At 41.5% G+C, this 19,404-nt stretch overlaps 2 protein-coding genes across 2 annotated transcripts in view; one reads left to right on the top strand and one right to left on the bottom strand.

Moving 5' to 3' along the window:
- LOC127979270 (forkhead box protein O6-like) overlaps positions 1–8,572 on the bottom strand; it is a 31,478-nt gene extending 22,906 nt beyond the window's left edge. Inside the window, exon 1 of the mRNA XM_052584610.1 lies at positions 7,373–8,572. Coding sequence (XP_052440570.1) covers positions 7,373–7,831 — 459 coding nt within the window. The 5' untranslated portion in view covers positions 7,832–8,572. The remainder of the gene's footprint in view (positions 1–7,372) is intronic.
- LOC127979288 (uncharacterized) overlaps positions 1–19,404 on the top strand; it is a 366,522-nt gene that overhangs the window by 275,970 nt on the left and 71,148 nt on the right. The window lies entirely within an intron of this gene.

The raw sequence follows: 19,404 nt of genomic DNA, 5'->3' as shown, positions 1-19,404 counted from the left end.
ATATGAGATTCTTATAAAATGTTGCTTTGGTCCCACTGGAATCCTTTAGGACTGGTTCCAAATATTTATACAAATTCCCAAAGAAATAATGTATACATTCCTTTAAGAGTGTTCAAGAAAAGAAAGAAAGAAAACAAATTCTGCATATCATTACAAGTGTGCAAAAGATAATTCATGAAAAAAGAAGCCGTAAAATCCAGGGCGAGAGACTGAGAGAGTGAGATTGGCGAGCGAGACACAGAGGGTTCATTCCAGGCCATGTGTCGTGTCTGAGAGTTAGCACTGACATGGGCAGCATATTAAACGCTCGGGCCTGCATCCTGACCCATTTTCATCAAACTGACAATCAAAATCCACACACTGTCTGCTCCATAAAAATATTCCACCACACACAGACACATCAGCACACGGACACACACTTCTCTACTATTTAGCTATGCGAAAGAAGAAAGTGATTATTCAAATATTTTCAGCTTGAAACATGTGGAGAGAGAGAGAGAGAGAGACGTTAGCATTTTCTTTCCATGACAAGAAATACCTTCAAAAGATCCTCACGTGAAGAGAAACATGCACAACATTGCTCTGAACACACTTTTCTATTCTGAATGAGACCGGCGAGATCTGTAGGATGGCTGAGCATCATGTCACACTCTCTTTCCCTGTCTGAGCTGGTGGTTTCAGGCCTGAGTAATCCTGATGTCGACGCTCAGTGAGACGAGGGTCAGTCCTACAGCGGATGTGGAGCGCACTGCCAGGCTTTCCTCTGCGCATGCATTAATCATGGCTGCTCTCCTCTCGCCCATTACAGCTCATCAATCTCAGTTTGCCCAGCGCTCCGGTGGGGGGGAGTCTTATGAAGATCTGATTAAATATGTAAGCACCTGATAATAGCAGCACATGCCAGGCTTCAGAGTCAATTGTCTTTAATGCGTACAGGCTCTAGCGAGTATCTAAGAGACTGTGGTCGGGGTCAGAGGTCACGGAGGCATCTTTCTTTTCATCAAACGTACTTGAATCTGATGCTGAAGCGCTACGGGTGACTGTTCCAGGTGAAAAATCACACGAAGAATCTGAATGTAATACATATCCTACTCCAAGCACGAGATCGGAAAAGGCGCACGTAGCTGCATGAAACTCGAGGGTGTGTGTGAGCATGTGAAGGCCAGGAATGTGTGTATGTGTGTGTACTGGTTAACATGATTAACCTGTGTCCCTGTAAAACAAAAAGCTTAAAAACACATGCAAAATGGTGTTTAATGGAGTTCAAAAATTGGCAGTAGTTTTCTGTGAGGGGTAGCTTTAGGGTGATAGAAAATGCAGTTTGTACTGTATTAAAAAAAAAAAAAACATTATGACTATGGAGAATCCCCGTGAACCACAAATGCAAGTGTGTGTGTTGGTGTGTGAGCAGAGCTTCATGACTTTAATTAAGGTGGAATCAGAGCAGGATCTGTGCTGCCGTGATAACGAGCCTCATCTGAATTATTAACGAGAGCTGAACCCCCCTGGACGTAAAATCCCGTCAGACTGTCTCTCACACATGCAAACAAACAATTCCAGCACATCGTATAATAATGCATTAATAGTATCCAGCCATATAAAAGCACTGTGGTGCAACACATCAATGTATATCATATCTATGGAACATCAAACTATTTTATCTTCTTGCCGTACAATCATGAACAATTATTATTATTATTATTTGTATTCTTAGTTATGGCTCAGTTAACAGCTATTGTGACGTACTGTACATTTGAGTGTAATGGGATCATTAAAAAAATTTAAATGTAGGGTGGGGACTTGTTTCTAATCATCGGTTGTTGACTGGATTATGAAATGTGGCCGTTGCACTCAAAAATGTATGTGATTTCTGTCTATTGTGGAGGACAAAGTTTAAACCGATTATATTACTGGAGAGACGAGTCTGTTGATTTACCGGAAGATCCAGCTCTAACATTTTGATTTCTTTATTAATTAAATGTATATGTATATATATTTGCAATAAGATCATAGCCTGCATCTACAAAATGTATGGGTTGAATTTTAATTTAATGCTGAAAAAAAAAAAAAAACAGACATTTGCATCCTATATAGAGCATGTTACTGGACAAAGATCTGTATACATGCAAGATGTTTGGTACATTTTCCTGGAAGCCAAATGTAATTTTATAATATGTATGACCCGCTATGAAATAATTCAGTCATTTTTAAGAGTAAACTAGCAAATAGATAATGCCACACCAACAGAGCATCCAGCATTTAGCATTTTCCTGGTTCACCCAACCAACACCTATTACAACGTCCAGTCATATCATAAAGCATTTCCACCTCAAAGCATATGTCAGTGCAACAGATTGACAGGTGCAGTCAAATCCTTCTAGCAGATTTTATTTACTTACTATTGGCATTGAGTATGGTTTACTTCAAACCTATTCTGGCAAAGAACCGCCCATCTAAGAAACCACCTGACTGACATGTAAAACATGTTTGTAATGTATAGAACTGTGTGAATTTGATATAATTTTTGCTTCCATAAAATGAGTATAGAGCAGATTTTAACTTCTAAAGGGTTCACAATAACAATATATTGTCATGCTATTTGTAGAACTTAACTTACTGTCTAGTCATGTGATTCCCTTGCCCTCATGGTATCCTGCTATTGTTTTTTGGTTCATGTGTCATGTTCTCATTGGTTGTGTTAGTCATGTGTCTTGTCTCTCATTGGTTGGTTCTTGTCATGTGACCCTTGTTGTTTTTATATAAATAGCCCTCATTTTGCAATAGTCTGCTGTCAAGTACTGAAATGTGTAATCTCCTGTTGATGAGTTTGTTTCTGTTCATGCAAAGTCAAGTCTGTTCATGCCAAGTCAAGTCTGTCCAAGTCTGTTCATGCCAATTCAAGTCTATCCATGCCAAGTCAAGTCTATTCATGCCAAGTCAAGGCTGTTCAAGTCTATTCATGCCAAGTCAAGTCTATCCATGCCAAGTTAAGTCTGTTCAAGTCTATTCATGCCAAGTCAAGTCTGTTCAAGTCTATTCATTCCATGTCAAGTCTATTCAAGTCTGTCCATGCCACGTCAAGTCTGTTCATGCCAATTCAAGTCTATCCATGCCAAGTCAAGTCTGTTCAAGTCTATCCATGCCAAGTCAAGTCTGTTCAAGTCTATCCATGCCAAGTCAAGTCTGTTCAAGTCTATCCATGCCAAGTCAAGTCTGTTCAAGTCTATCCATGCCAAGTCAAGTCTGTTCAAGTCTATTCATGCCAAGTCAAGTCTGTTCAAGTCTATCCATGCCAAGTTAAGTCTGTTCAAGTCTATTCATGTCAAGTCAAGTCTGTTCAAGTCTATTCATTCCATGTCAAATCTATTCAAGTCTGTCCATGCCAAGTCAAGTCTGTTCATGCCAATTCAAGTCTATCCATGCCAAGTCAAGTCTGTTTAAGTCTATTCATGCCAAGTCAAGTCTGTTCAAGTCTATTCATGCCAAGTCAAGTCTGTTCATGCCAAGTAAAGTCTTTTAATACTAAGTCAAGTCGGTTCATGCCAAGTCAAGTCTATTCAAGTCCATTCAAGCCAAGTCAAGTCTGTTCAAGTCTGTTCATGCCAACTGAAGACTATTCATGCCAAGTCAAGTCTGTTTATACTAAGTCAAGCCTGTTCATGTCTGTTCATGCCAAGTCAAGTCTTTTTATACTAAGTCAATTCTGCTCATGTCTGCTTATGCCAAGTCAAGTCTGTGCATGCCAGGTCACATCTGTTCATGCCTAGTCAAGTTTATTTATGCCAAGTCAAGTCTGTTCATGCCAAGACAAATCTATCCAAGTCAAGTCTTTGTTTTGTATTTGTTTGGATTACTTTGGAATACATGCCTTCAGTGGACTGTTTGTTACAGAACAGTAGTCTATAGTAGTGTCTTTTTTACATTTAATGTTGGGAAATAACCAGCATTTTGGGGCAATACTGCCACCTGTGTTGGAGAGTCAACCAGATGCAGTAAAGGCACTGAACTAATTCTATAGCATTAACATGATATTTATGACGCCCCACTCCACACAGCATCAAATGAGTAATTTGTGAGAATAAGAATTAGGACTAAAAAAGTCATAGTGATTTTTTTTTTTAATATCTCAACCACTGATCTTATCTCCAATAATAACCTTCATTCTAATGTATTTCTTTATGTGATGTTTCAACTCTACACTACAATATGCTTTCAGAGTTTTCAGTATGGCCGACTACGCTGCAGTCACTTCTTTGACACAGTCTTTGAGGGAGTAACAATGACAGTGTTTCTCTAGAGCTGAGGGCATCCAACTGAACCACGGCTCTGGCCAAATAGCCTGGCACTTAGATCTGCCCTGCATCTATGCCAGGCTGGCCAGCGCTGCCCCAGCTAGTGTGAATGAGGAGCCCAGTCAACAATTACTAAATTACTGCCTCTGTTGCTCATGTATCTCTGTCTGTTTCTCACTCTTTTGTTACTATGTGTGCTCATTATCTCCTCTACAGCTTCTGTGCCTTCTCCTCTCACATTAACACTCAGTTATGAAGTTATATAGTTACAACAATGAAGATAAAAGGCAAGTGTTTTAACTTTGAATTTAGCATCTGTCCCCTTTTTTCTACATTGATATCCTACTGTAGATAATTAACAGCAATCGAAAATGAGACCTAATCTTTTAACTGTTTCAAGAAAGGAATGCGTTTGGATAAAAATGTAACTTTTCCTTTTACTTATGAGATTTTTCTCAGATTTTTCTCAACAAAAACAACAACAACAACATTTAAACAACGTCTCATCTGATAATCAAGATTCTCATCAGTACCTTTCCAGACTGAATGTTTTGAACTTTACTATCCACATTTATTTTATAGCTATAAATTCTTAGCTTATGCCAATAATTGTACAATTTCTGTCTTTTTTATTTATGCTCAAGGAAAAATATCTGAGGACAAGTTAAATTTGATTGAGCTCTCCATAAAGTTCTTTGAAAAAGCAACCTCTGAGCTATAAAATGTTACTTTGGCTATAGATAAAGCAATAGACAGCATATCCAGTATACATTCTCACTGTCTGGAAAAACCTATAAACCGCTGTAGACACACATGCATTAACAGTGAGCCCCATCCCATTACTTATTTTAAAATCACAGATAAACGCAATAAATCCTTGGAAGGCTTGAGGAAATCTGATTAGTGATTTCATACGTCTCAACAGCCAGTTACAGGATGTGACACACTATTGGTGTACTATTATACCAGATGCCTCACATCAGCAGGCTCTTCTTGAAAACCTCACGTTAAACCACAGATACATAGAGACACTTTAAAAGAATGCGAACATGAAAGCAAAACATTCCAACATGGCATCCCTCCATGAACCACATGCATTGGTCATTTGAATGAGCCATGCGTGTTCTCCATTGCCCTTCTGCCCGCCGCACAACAGCCATAATCCGAGCCGTCACACAAAACCACAACTATTAATAGCAGCTAATTGATGCCAAAGACGGCGAGGCTCAATGTCCAAGCCAGGCCAGCCGAGAGACACGAAACCGGCTGCCACAGTAGACAAGCCGCTCTCGGACAGGATTACACAACAGCTATTAAAGAGTACTTTCAATGGCACTGGCTGTATGTGATCTCTGTCTGCTCCAAACCACTTTCAGGTCCATCATCCATCCATCTATCTATCTATCTATCTATCTATCTATGTTGTATAAGTAAATACGTTTGCGTGTTTTTTTATGTGTATTGTTTGTGTGTTGCGCACAGGCCCGCATGTATCAGAATTACAGTAAATGCGCATTAAAATCTGCCGCCAAATGCTCTGTGGCCAACATGTGTGAGCATGGTCTGTTTTCCACAACCTTATTTTGATTCAATCAAGTTGTTTTTCTCCATTTCTATCTCCTGCCAGCCAATCAAATCCCTGGCCTTATGGGAACATATGAGCGACATACAGCTGCGCATGCCCAGGCAGCACAAACAAGTCATGTTAGGAATTAAAGCAGATTTCATTGCAGTTTAAAACTACAGGCTTAAGATTAGTTTAGCCTTAGTCTTTGTCCTCTGTAGCCAATGAGAAAACAAGGCTTTAGCGTGAGGTAAATATCGCATTTAGAAATTTTAAAAACTCCCGTTGTTTTGATGATGTAATATAAGGCCTGTGTGTATCAACTATTGCACAGATATGACAAAAAATAAATAATTGTAAGACAAGATGAATTCAAACAAGAGCTCGCTATCCTTTTAAACCAAGAGCAAATAGATAATTTTTATTATTAATATTAATATTGATAATACTTATGTAATAACAATATAATAATATAATATACTGTACATATTACTATATTAATTCTATGATTTTAACTCTGTTCTCTAATACAAAAACATAATGTTATTCTGGCTGGTATTGTATTTTATCTATAAAAGGCCACAATAAATATCTCCAATCAGTTTACTTCATGATTTTCTGTCATTCTGGATGTTTTGTGATGAGATCTCTGTGATCTAAAATGCTTGCCTGAAAGCCACAAACCACAGGGAGAAAACAATTCAAGAATTCAGGTTCAGCTGTGTCTGACTATCATTTTCTAACTGAGAAGTTAGTGCTGAGGGAACCGAGAGAGAGAGACAGACAGAGGTCCCTTGGGTTCTCCATGAAGCTTGTGCAGTAAGAGCATGTGCATATAGCTCAAACTATCAAATCTGATCTCATTAAAACCTCTGAACCAAATTAAAATAAAAATGAACAGCTGAAACATTCAGTGTATTTTATTATTATTATTATTAGTAGTAGTATTATTATTATTATTATTATTATTATTTTGCCAACCAATGTGGTGCAATTATGCAGCTGTATTTGCTTCACTAAATAACCATTTTCGATTATGTAATGTTTTAATTACAATTTTACACCGCCTGTTTTATTTCCAATAATCTTTTGGAAGGATGTTAGGACTGAAGAGAAGACGGCAGAGGGAGGGAGGTTAGGAGGAGGGGGGTGTTGGAGATCTCAGAGCAGACAGACAGGCGTGCGTGCGTGCGTGCGTGGCCGACGCGCGGGGAAGCGGGCCGGACCGTGCGTGTCCCCCAGGTGACCTGCCTACTCCAGCTCATCACACTGACCGCGTCATAACCAGGCTCGATGCGTCAGAAACGATTTAAAATATTGTAAGAGCAATGAACTCTACCAAGCTCTACCCCCGACGCTCTAAAAGCGTTTCAAATGCACGATTTATTGACCGGCCCTCACATCGTGTCAAATGCATGTAGGTATCAAAGAATTGGCTTTTGTATAATGCGAGATTCCTACAGAGCATGGAGCTCACACACACGCGCACGCGCTATCAGGTGCAAGGCGACCGTACCTTCCAGCCGGCGGAGCTATTGCTGTCTCCTTTATCCTTGAAATAGGGCACAAAGCGCACCATCCAGTCGTAGATTTGCGACAGGGTGAGCCTTTTCTCGGGGGTGCTCTCAATGGCACGTGTGATCAGATCCGCGTACGACTGGTTGCCCCACGCGTTCCGGCGCGACGACTTGGATTTGCGCAGCTGGCCGGCCACATCCAGCGCGGCGCCGGACATGCACGCTGGGGCGGCCGCGATAGGCGCCGGGGCGCCGGCTGGATGCTTGAACTCCGTCGGCGCCCCTCCGCTCCGGCACGCCGGCACGTTGCGCGGCTCCACTTTCACCGGCAGCGCGCGGCTCTCCTCCTCCGGACACGGCAGCGGCCAGGTGCACGACCTCGGGCGGCAGTGCGGCTCATAGTCGGCGTCCAGTTCAACCTGATGCGCGTCTACGCCGCCGCTCTCCATCATTAACATGCTGCTTTTGAGTGTCACAAGGCAAGGTCAAGAGGAAAAGCAACAAATGCGCCCTTAAATCCAGTGAGGTTATACTGTGTGGGGTTCTCTCTGTCTGTAGTCTTTCTTTCTTTTTTCTTTTTTTTTTCTTTTTTTACAGCAAATGCAAAACGAGAATAAACGCAGAAGCTCCGGAATCCGTGAATAGATTGCTCATTCTTCTGTCTCTGGTCTGTTGTGGTGTACTAAACGCGCAAAAGCATCCAATGCATCACGATGTGCAACAGTCTGTCTTCCATATTACTGAACAATTCAGTCACACGCAAGCGGGTGTCCATAGGGCTGAGGTGCTGAAATCACACACCCATCACTGAAGCGTCTCGCGCGTGCAAAGTCCCTTTAATCGCGCGCTCGCACCAACTGTTGATTGCTTTGACAGACGGTCTGACAGACACGCTTGTAAATCTCACTCATCAAGAAGGGCGAAATCAATTGACTTCCTCTGGAGTCTGGCCACAGTTTCCGTTTGTCTGGAGCTCTCCCGTTCCTTTTCTCTCTCTCTCTCCGCAGATTTGTTAGCGGTCTCTCAGTCACTGTTACTAATAGTAGACACGGCGTGAATGGAGCCGCGCGATTCAGCCGCGTCTTCTCCCGATTGTCAATTTCCCCACGCGTTTTTCCCCCCCTTTTCTTTGCGTAAGATAGAATATTCAAACGAGCATTGCTTCCACATTGGTTCACGCCTGTTTGCGAATGACTAGTCTGGGCTGTAGCGGCGGATAAATGCTGCTATAAGATAATTGGACGGCGCTTGGATCAAGTCACTCCCTCCAGAACAGGTTTATCCGGGGGACGCGCATCTTCTACCACACAACATGCATGCCTTTTAGAAAGATTTACATATGCAGAATTTCCTTGCACGTCCATCTCTTATGTCAAGTAGTTTTAACAGTTATTCCAATTAGTACACTGTAAAAAATTGAAAATTGCAAATGTTATTTGCTGTTTCTTTGTAATTAACTGTTAATTTACTAGCAGCTTCTGAATGGGGGAAAAAGGTGTAGCCTATTTATGACTTTCCCAATTCCTAAGTAGCCTAATCCAATTTACCATCTTTCAGTTTCACTATCGTTATACACTGTACTTGGATTGAATCCAATATAGGTCCAACATACAGTAGCCTAATTCAAGTGAGATAAACAAAATGTTGCTATTTCCAAATGGAATAAACATTGGGGTCTAATAAACAGGTCGTCTAGTGTCTGTTCAGTTGGGACACTGACTGAAATGTATACTAATACCTGGCATAATAGTTGAATAGGCATTAGTGATGAATTGCTAGTGTTAGAACTGTACAGGTACAATCAACTGGAATAATCCATAGGCTATTAAAACTAATAGCTACAATCAACTGAAATACTAGCAGTAAGTGAATATGAGGATCTGAAAATAGCCTATATATCAATGTCAAAAACTGTCTTTTGTTGAATGTAAAAAATAGTTGGTGACGTGTAGCAAAAGAATAAGTAATAAGTGCTAGGCATATATGCATTTCCTAGCAAATTATATTATAAATATATTCAGTGAAAAATCAGGATATATATGTATATATATAATTTGCTAGGAAATGCAATGCAACCTGTTGCGTTGACAGTCTGATGGATGTGAGCGGAGTGGGCATGCATGCATTTAACACGGCTTTACTGCCCACATAACGGTAGTCCCCGATGAAAAACGCTCGAGAGAGGCTATTCATGGACGCATGTCAGTAGATAATCTCCAGCCCAACATCATATCATCCATGAGAGACACCGCAGTGCCAAAAAACACTCTGCCAAGTGTGCTTCGGATGAGGAGGAAACGAAGGCTCTTGGCAAGCGTTTCTCTTGTCTATGAACGAGCGTGACATTCAGTGCGCGGCTCGTGTGTGGCTCGCTGATAAATTGACCGAGGGGATTCCGCCCACGCCGCGAGCCACAGCGCGCCTATCAGATTCTATGGAATCTGACAGGGGGAGGGGCCAGCGGACGCGCTCCGCCAATCGCCGCCCGCTTCTAGACACCGCTCCGCTCTCATTGGCAGTGCCGCGGCACAGCTGGGCGGTGCCAATCTATACATATAAAACCCGTAACCCGTTTTTTTTGGGTGGAAAATCCCCCAACGGTGACGTGAAGGTGGACCATTGACAGCTGGTCGTCCATGGCAACCTAATCCTCCAATGCTCAATAGTGGAAGGCTTTCATCGTGATTAAATGCTGCTTTTACAACGCAAAATTTGGAAAAGAGAGGGAGAGGGAGAGGTTCATGCAGAGGAAGGTAGGGATAAGAGAGAGAAATGCTGTAAATGAGAACAAACAGAGGTTTAATTCACAACACATGGGCCTGTGGTTTTGGAAAGGAGATTTTTATGCGCCACAATGAAGTTGTAACAGGAATGTGGTGTGACTCCTACAGTATGGAATGAAAACACTGAGCCTGAGCCAGCTGAACACATTTAATGGAGTACTCGCCTTCACTTCCTGAGAGCTAGTTGTCACAAGAGCTATAGAAGCTTTATTAACCATCGTCCAGTTACGCCAGTCTGAGTTTTAGCTAGCTGTGGTTTTGTATGTTGGTTTCAAACACTTAGTTTAAAGCACCTTAAATTATAATCATTTTGTTTCAAATTATGTCCACCAAACCAAAACCGCAGTGTCATATTTTCCATAAAGCAAGTAAATGCCATAAGAGTGTGCAAACATTTCTGAAACACGTCAACATATCTGACTGTCAGACATTTATCATACCTGACGCATACTACTAATTGGCTAATGTGGCTAATCTAATGTGACCCACCTTTGCAGCTTCTGTTGTAATTGTGATTTAGTTACTTAAACATTAAACTCCTTATTCCGGGTAGTAAAGAAGCTTAGACTTGATCCTGCCTCACTACAATTGATCTAAGCTTGTTAGCAGGCCCACACAGAATCCGCACCTGCAGATTCCACAGAATATTCCACAGAGACGGAACATCATTCACAAAGTTCTACAAACCCCTCCTCCTTACATAATCTTTTAGCTAATTTCACAATGCTGCCAGGAAGAGTGTCTACAGTACTCTCGGCTCAGGTTAACACATTCTACTATGTCGAGAGGTAAAATAATGTTCATGATGTTTGGGAGTATATTTTTACATTGAAAGACTCTTTTGACCCAGCTTTTGGGTTAATTGTTTAACTGAATCTTCTATTTAATTCAATTATTGCTTAAAAATTTATGTAATTCTTGCTTAAAATGAACCCACAATAGATTGGAAATCAACATTTATTGATATGTTCAATAAATGGCCATTTACACTATAAAAAAGGTTGTGTTAAAAACCACCCAACTTGGGTTCTTTGGCAACCCAGCACTGGGGAAATATGGGACAGAACACGTGCTGGGTTATTTTGACCGAGCTGATTGGGTTAGATGTTTTTACCAAACATGCTGGGTTGTTTTATTTAAAGGTCCAGTAGGAGATCTTGGAAAATGCTAACTTTAGCCTCGTGTTTTACTCATAGTTGAAGGATGGCGTGACTGACTCCAAAACCTGCCCATACACAAACAGTACTGAGATTAGAGAACATATTTTAACATCAAATTCAATTAAACTCAGTATTATAATGAATAAAATTAATTTGTTATGCAAGGCAAAAGGCTTCATGTGAAGCGGGCAACCACTGACCGCTCGTCCTTATGTTGTGTAAAATAATTGAGTGCAGTGTTAGTTCAGTCAGGCCACGGAGGCATAGGCTGTGAACAGCTGATGCGGTCAGCTGTCAAATAGCTCCAATCACTACCATTCTCCAATTTGACACGGGACATATATACATGGCACTACTACACGGTAAGCATGCTCAAATGGCTCGCAACCCTCCCTCCCCATTATAAGCATGAGCATATTACTTTGCACCTTCTAGTTGTCGTCTCTTTGTTTCAGATCACTATGGCTTTCAAGTCCCGGTTGACATGGACCACACTGAGGTCCACTGAGAGACACTCATCCTCATGACCAAGCTAAGGTAACTGGACTGCATTTATATAGCGCTTTCAACAGACCACATGGCCATCCAAACAACTTACAACTTGCCTCAAATTCACCCATTCACACTCATTCACACACCGACGGCGGTGTCTGCCATTCAAGGCGCCATCCAACTCGTCAGGAGCAACTGGGGTTAGGTGTCTTGCTCAAGGACACCTCGACACTTGGTCAGGTGGAGCCAGGGATCGAACCACCAACCTTCCGGTTTGTAGACAACCTACATGAACCACTGAGCCACTGCCACCCCCAAGCTACAGGACAGACATCCCACTGCCACATCTACATGATTACCACTCGTTGCTTTTAAAGTCATTTAAGTGTCTTAATTGTCATGTATTTCCAAGCTGATGGTTCTGGGGGGTTGATGTTTAAGCTCTTGTATGTTCAGTTAATTTGGGAGCAAGAACCCCTATAAGGAACCATACCGCCAAAGATAAATTGTGTTCAACAAAGTAACTTGCCAAAGTGGCCCTGTCTGAAATACAATTTACAGCAAAGTAAAGACTTTATAAATGAAATAAAATGTATATAAACCTTTATTTTGCAGAAGAAGCGCTCCAAATAGGTGACGGCCAGTGCTCTCTCCTGTAGAGGACTCAAAAAGCCTGCTCTGGGTTTCATAGGAGAAAAAAATAACCCAGTGTTATAAATGACCAAGAAACTTAGTTACAAAAAAACTAGCCAACGCCTGAAAAAAATGAAAAAATAAAATAAAAATAACAGCAGTCTGCATTGTACTCTTGCTTGAACTATTTTTTTTTCTTGGTGGAAGCTTTGCATTTTTTTTAGCTAATAAATTATTAAAACTCTATTCAAAATGGTGTACCTTTGTTTAATTATGTGAGTGAAGTGAAGTTTTCTATATGCGATCTCTCAGCGATTTCTAGGATCTTCAGTCTCCACAGAACTTTTCTTTGAATGAAACTACACAAGGATCAGATAAGAACTTTTGATCATATTTACTACTCGGGTAGATATTGATGAAAATTCAATAAACTATTGTTTTTCTGCTTTTTATTGACTATTATTGAACTATAATTGTATTTTCCTTTTTACTTAATCAAATTGCGCTTTCATATTCTAAAAGGAATGGTGCAATAAAACTGTGCAGTTGTTAAATATTGCTCATGTGTTGTTGTTGTGACTCACAAATACTGCCTCCTAGAGCATAGGTCTTGAATTTCAGCTGCTGGGTAAAAACGACTAAGGTTACCTATGTAACCCTGGTTCCTCGAAAGAACGAGACGCTGCGTCAAGAATGTTTGGGGAACGCCTCCAGCTTGACATCTCTGAATAACATGTGTAATTAGTCCAATGGAAGGGTGAGACATTGTAGGCGGTTGATGTCAGAGACCAGGAAGCATGAAAACATGAGTGGCGAAGCCGGTAATCAGCCTCAAAGGATGAAGCAAGCGCCGGCCAGAGATGCCAGAAGTGTGGCACGGCGACGCAGCGTCTCATTCCTTCGAGGAACTAGGATTACATACGTAACCTTAGACGTTCCTCTTCAGGAACTCGAGCTGCGTCGAGAACGTTTGGGGAATGAGAATGCCCACGCCGCCAGACTTCAAATCTCTGCCTAGTGTGGAAGAGCACAGCTAAAGCAAGAGAAGGAAACAGGAGCCTGACAGTAATCGGGGACAATCCGTCCAAAGGCCCCCAGGAGAGGGGAGATCAGAGGACTCTAGGCTTAGGATAGCATCTTGATCACCGCTTAGCATAAGGTTCTTCTGGCCGGAGGCCTCAGCCTCAGCACACCATGGAGTAAACATGTAACCAGAGGTTTTCTGCCCACTGACTGGCCACAAGAGGGGCGCGGTAGGCCACCATGGCTGTCACGTAGACTTTGAGGGTGGAGTGGGTCAACCCTGCGGACAGCCTGCAGGAACCCCAGCACTGTACCAACCAGGCAGTTAACTGGGTCGAGCTGGTGGTCTCCGCACCTAGAAGTGAAAAGCTTCCACTTCAAGGCATACAGTTTCCTCATTGAGGAAGCTCTGTATTGGAGAACAGTCTCAACAACCTTGGTTGAAAGCTAAGAGTTGTGCCTCCTCAGAGACCACACCTGAAGCCGCCATTCCCTGGCCTCGGCCCCTGCCTCAGGGTACGCGGGCAGGGTGGCCACTCATGACCGCACCCCAGCCGGTGAGGGATACATCTGTCGCTAGCATTACGCGGTGACAAGGAGCTCCCAGCACCAGGCCCTGAGACAAGAACCAATGTTTTCTCCACATGTCTAAGGCACGTAGGCACCGCAGCATGACCTTTAGCATGCAAAGTGGGTTTCCCCTCAGGGAGAAACCCTTGGTCTTGAGCCACCACTGTAGGGGTCTCATGTACAGCAGGCCAATAGTATTCATGTTGGACGCAGCTGCCATCAGACCCAGCAATATCCGAGACTGCTTGACAGTGAGTGACCGGCCTTCTCTCAGTCTCGCGACTGCAGTGAGGATCGACTCGATCCGAGCAGGTGACATACGTGCCTGCATCGTGGTTGAATCCCACACTACGCCCAGATAAGTGGTTCTCTGTACTGGAGAAAGCACACTTTTCTTGCCGTTAAGTCTTAACCCCTAGCTCTTTCATGTGAGCGAGAACGACACCTCGATGCTGAACCGCCTTCTGCTCTGATTGAGCAAATATCAACCAATCGTCAATGTGGTTGAGTCGTGAAAGTGTGGGGTGAGACTGCAAGGCCAGTGAAAGCAAAAGCCCCCAAAAGCAAACCTCAGGAACTTCCAATGAAGAAGAATGGAGATAAGTGCATCTTTTTGATAGATCGTGACACACCAGTCCTCGGCCTGTGCAAGCGTGCTGAACTTCAGTCCCCTGACTGAGCGTTCAAAAAGCACAGGTCTAAAAAAGGACACAACACCTCATCCTTCCTCGGAACAGTGAAGTACCGGCTGTAGGACCCGGACTCTGAAACCCAAGGAGGGACCACCTCGATGACCTCCGTCCTCAGAGAGAGTCTACTTCTGTTCCATTACCAGAGCCTGCTTGGGGCCCACCAGAACTGGATTCTGTGGCCTCTCACTACAGTGTGCAGGACCCACTGAGACACATTTGGCAGTAGTTTTCTCTGGTGTCATCAGAGCAATTAGCTCAGTGCCCCTGAAGTGGCGTACCGGCAGGAGACGGCCGAACTAGCTGGAAATAATGTCTCACTTTCAACATTTGATATGTTATCTATAATCTATTGTGAATATAATATAAGTTTATGAGATTTGTAAATGATTCCATTCCTTTTTTTTTACTCACAATTTGTACAATGTCCCAACTTTTTGGGAATCGGCTTTGTACAAGCCAGTACATTTTAAATATGAATCTGACACTTTTAAATCACTGATGATACATATATATATATATATATATATATATATATATATATTCCCCATTGTTACATTCATTAAGCTGAAGTCCAATTTAGACATTATTCCTAAATTGTTCCCCTGTTCTTTTTTTCTAAGTTGTTCTACTCAGAGGAGAACTGGCCCCCTGACTGAGCCTGGTTTCTCCCAAGGTTTTTTCTCCATTCTGCCACATATGGAGTTTTGGTTGCTCTAGTTTGCTTAGTTGGGGACACTTAATTTCCAGAAATTTCATCGACTTGAGTGCAGAGATTATATTTAAACTGAACTGAGCTGGATGATGACATCACTGACTTCAATGATGAACTGCCTTTAACTGAAAATGTAATGTTTACTATTGTCCTTCTGCTTTATTGACACTATTTTCCTAACTAATGCTGTAAAGCTGCTTTGACACAATCTCTATTGTTAAAAGTTCTATATAAATAAAGGTGCCTTGACTTCTTGATGTGACCCTGTCAAGATTAAAGATATACTGTGTGGCTGGTAAAGTATTTGAATAAATATCCAATGGACCAAATCAAAGCTTCTTTATTTCATCACTGTTGAAAGATATATGGCACTGGGACGGTTTGCCCTGAGGCAGAGCTCATCAGAGCACAAACCTTTCAGGCAAGCAACAGCCCTGGACTGAAAACCACTGCTGATTGTGGTGTCATGATGAATTTAGATACAGTAATGCACACACACTCACACACAAAGATTCTTGAAAAACTTTTTATTTTTCTTCTCATGTTAAAATCTGTCCGTCATTGTTTAAACACTGAAACCTGTAGGCCACACATCCAGGACACAACCCTTCTGTAATCTCAGATGAGCTTTCAGGAGCTTTCACACTATCTCTGCATTGCAGATCTTCCATCTTTAATTGCTCTTCTCAACTGTTTAGTTTCTATCTCGCTAAGGCTGACACTTACGCACACACTCACCGAGGTGATAGAGAATTTCTTTGACAGCAAATTAAAGGAAGTAAACATGCAATTGCTGTTGGGTTTGGAGCGGGCCTCAAGCGTTCACATCAGAGCTCTGTCAGTGAGATTACACAGCGCTCAAACCAGGGGTCCGTCACAGGGAGGCAAAACTAGGCCATCAAATAAATATGCTTAAAATGATTTACAGCAAGATGCATGATTGCATTGTCCCCAACCCCACTTCCTTTTCTCTTCCTCTAGTTGTGTCTCTGTCACACTCCCTTTTGTACTTTTAATTAGTGGTGTTTGCTGAGGCTGTTTGCTGTTGCTCATACTTTAGTCATTTGAACAATCTTTAGTGCTGCTTATTGTGTGCTATGGACACCAGCTTATTCTGAGAATGTAGTTAATATCTGGTAAATTGTATCTAAATCAGTGTTAGTGATGTTAAACTAATGTTATCTTCCAAGTTCACTTAACACAAAAAGTGATCCACCAAACGGAGTCAGATTTGCAAATATATCTAAGGTATAAAAAGGTGTGGTCTATTTGGTCATAAGTCATAAGGGTGCCATGCTAAAAACATGACAGAAACACATAGAAACAACCACCAGCGACAGTCTTCATGGCTGCAAAATACTTTGCACGTTTTCTTAAAAAATGTCTAGTTTTCTTCTTGCATCTCTTGTCCCAATTAACTTAATAACCTCCTCTTCACTTTTCTTTGATTTGCAGGCTGCTCGTACTCTTGAATCACCTTTCGTACCCCCTTTCCTTGAACGTCAACATGTTCTTAATTAATACATTTTGGCTCCTGTATGATTTACTGCTCCTAAATATATATGCTGTCAAATTGTATAATTATATTATTACCAGCTAATTTTCGATTTTGCTATCTTTTGGTACTATAAAACCATCAGTATGTCTTGGAGGGTTTTACATGATAATATTTCCATAAACACTGACATAAAAACAGTTATGTACATAACCAACATGATCTCCGTTGGTGATTTTGTATGAGTTTGTGGTCACAGTTTTGTTTGGGGACCAATTATCACTATTAACTAACTATTAACTATGACTTCTGCCTCAATAAACTCCTATTTTTAGGCTAATTGGTAGCTAGAAAGGTACTTATTAAGTTTGGGTGTGGGATGGATTAAGAGATCTAAAATGTGCTCATACAGAATTAAGATTTATTATGTGTTTTATAAGTACTAATGAACAGCCAATATGCAGGGAATATGCACGGCAATAAGCAAATAGTTTATAGTGAGAATTGGTTCCTAAAATAAAGTGAAATTTAAAATCATAAGATCTTTCAATACCTATGAGAGGAAACAATGGCATCTATCAATGCTTGAAAAAAAAAAAAAAACAGTTTATCTTAAAAAATACAGCATATGCATATTGCATAAATCCAAATAAGAAATAAAGCAATTATTGGAAAAGCATTATGTCCTAAACTCCTGAAACATTTGTGTCTTATATTTCCGAGCATTCAGTGCAATTTGGGAAAGAAATGAATCAAATCTGTATGTGTATGAAATATTCAGGTTGTGAAAATTGTGAAAAGTAATTGTAATTTAACTACACATTTTTATCTTTTCTTATCTTATCTTGAGATTACAGTTACCTTTATTGTGTAATTAAATTACATAATTCCATTACATGTAACTTACTCCCCAACACTGTGCATAGAATCAATGCTAAATGTACAGTATAGTGCATAATTTGGGACACAACTGACTTCTTCTAAAAGAGGTTCCAAAACATTCTCCCATTGGTCAGACAGACAAATAACGGTCCCCAAACGCATGCCTTTGGTTTGATCCTCTGCTGCTATTTCTGGCTGGTCAGGGTTCCCCAACAAAATCCAGTAATGTTGGATTTGCTGTGTATAGGCAATTTTTTGGCAAGTTAGCAAAGTGTTAACAGTTAAAACTATCTTTTTTTTTCATCCTTCCTTGCATGTCCTCAAGTTCTCTTCACCACCGCCTCATTCTCTGGTGTTCTTACTTTCAACAGCCCTCCTTCCTTCCTCTCTCTCTCTATCTCTCTCTCTCTCAGCTCACTGTTGTTGCGTTACATAAGTCATAGATTTATATTGTTTGTCTGAGTGGGGCGGGGAAGTACGGGAGAGGGGGGCGGTAGGGCGTTCCTGCCCCGGCAGAGCCGATGGCCATCCCAGGAATGCGTCTCCTCCTCACACCTGGGACACCGCCAACAGTGTGGCCTCCCAATGTCACCGCATGTGAGGAAGAGAGGAGGAAGGCAGGGGAAAGCATTTAGCTCAGGGCTTGCGGGAGCTTGTCCAAAGAGAGAGCGCTGGGGCTCTCTACCTCTGGGTTGCCAACACACAATACTTTGACTAATACTTCCTGCTTGGATGCATGAGCCGAGTCCCAGTTTCTTTTTTTATCGTTCTTAAGATCTGGAACCCACACTGGAGTATGGCCTCCCATTTTATAGGGCTTATTCGCAGGATTTAGATCTGGAAGTGCACTTGGACTAGAGGAATGATATGATAAGACAGGGAATTTTGAGGATTTGACTGTCTAAGAGAGTGATTTAATGTGCAAAATCCAACACAAGCGATTAATCTCACCTCTTGGCTGAGGAGGGGACTTCAAGAGGAAGCGGGATGTAGGTACATGTCCCCTACCATTCCTCCTCAGTGCGTGTCTCCACGATAATCCTCCCTAGTTTACTGGCTTCACAAGCTCTGATGGGAATCTGAAAGAGATGTACTGAAAGTCACAGACATCTGGGAGAAAGAGTAATGCTCTACACAGATACATGCACATTGGCTACGAACAACACTGGCTAGATTTTCAAATTGCATTCTGAAATCTCTTTCACATTAGCAAACTTTCTCCACAGTTTTGCAGGCATTGTCTTTTTTTGTGAATACTGTAACAATGACACATATAATTCACTTTAAATACAAGCAGCTTTCTGCTGGTTAACAGGTTGAATCTGCATGACGATTTTTAACCTATCACAAAATCTGCATGGGGAAATCTTTTCCCCTCACACAAAATGCCCAGTGGCATTATTTCCTATTAAAATGATTGGATTTCACCCAGAAATGTGCAGAACAATGGTAGATGAGACTGCATCTTTGTTATAATTATTTAAAACAAATTACAAATTCATTGCTTTCTCAGCACTGCTGTGATAGCAGACATTTTACATTGCACTCTAGAATACTCAAGATTTTTTTTCTGCAATCCAGAAAAACAA

Source organism: Carassius gibelio, chromosome B19 (genome assembly GCF_023724105.1).
Source record: "Carassius gibelio isolate Cgi1373 ecotype wild population from Czech Republic chromosome B19, carGib1.2-hapl.c, whole genome shotgun sequence".
Classification (NCBI taxonomy): Eukaryota; Metazoa; Chordata; class Actinopteri; order Cypriniformes; family Cyprinidae; genus Carassius; species Carassius gibelio.
The sequence above is the reverse complement of the archived record's forward strand: the minus strand, read 5'-3'. Positions and strand labels throughout refer to the sequence as shown.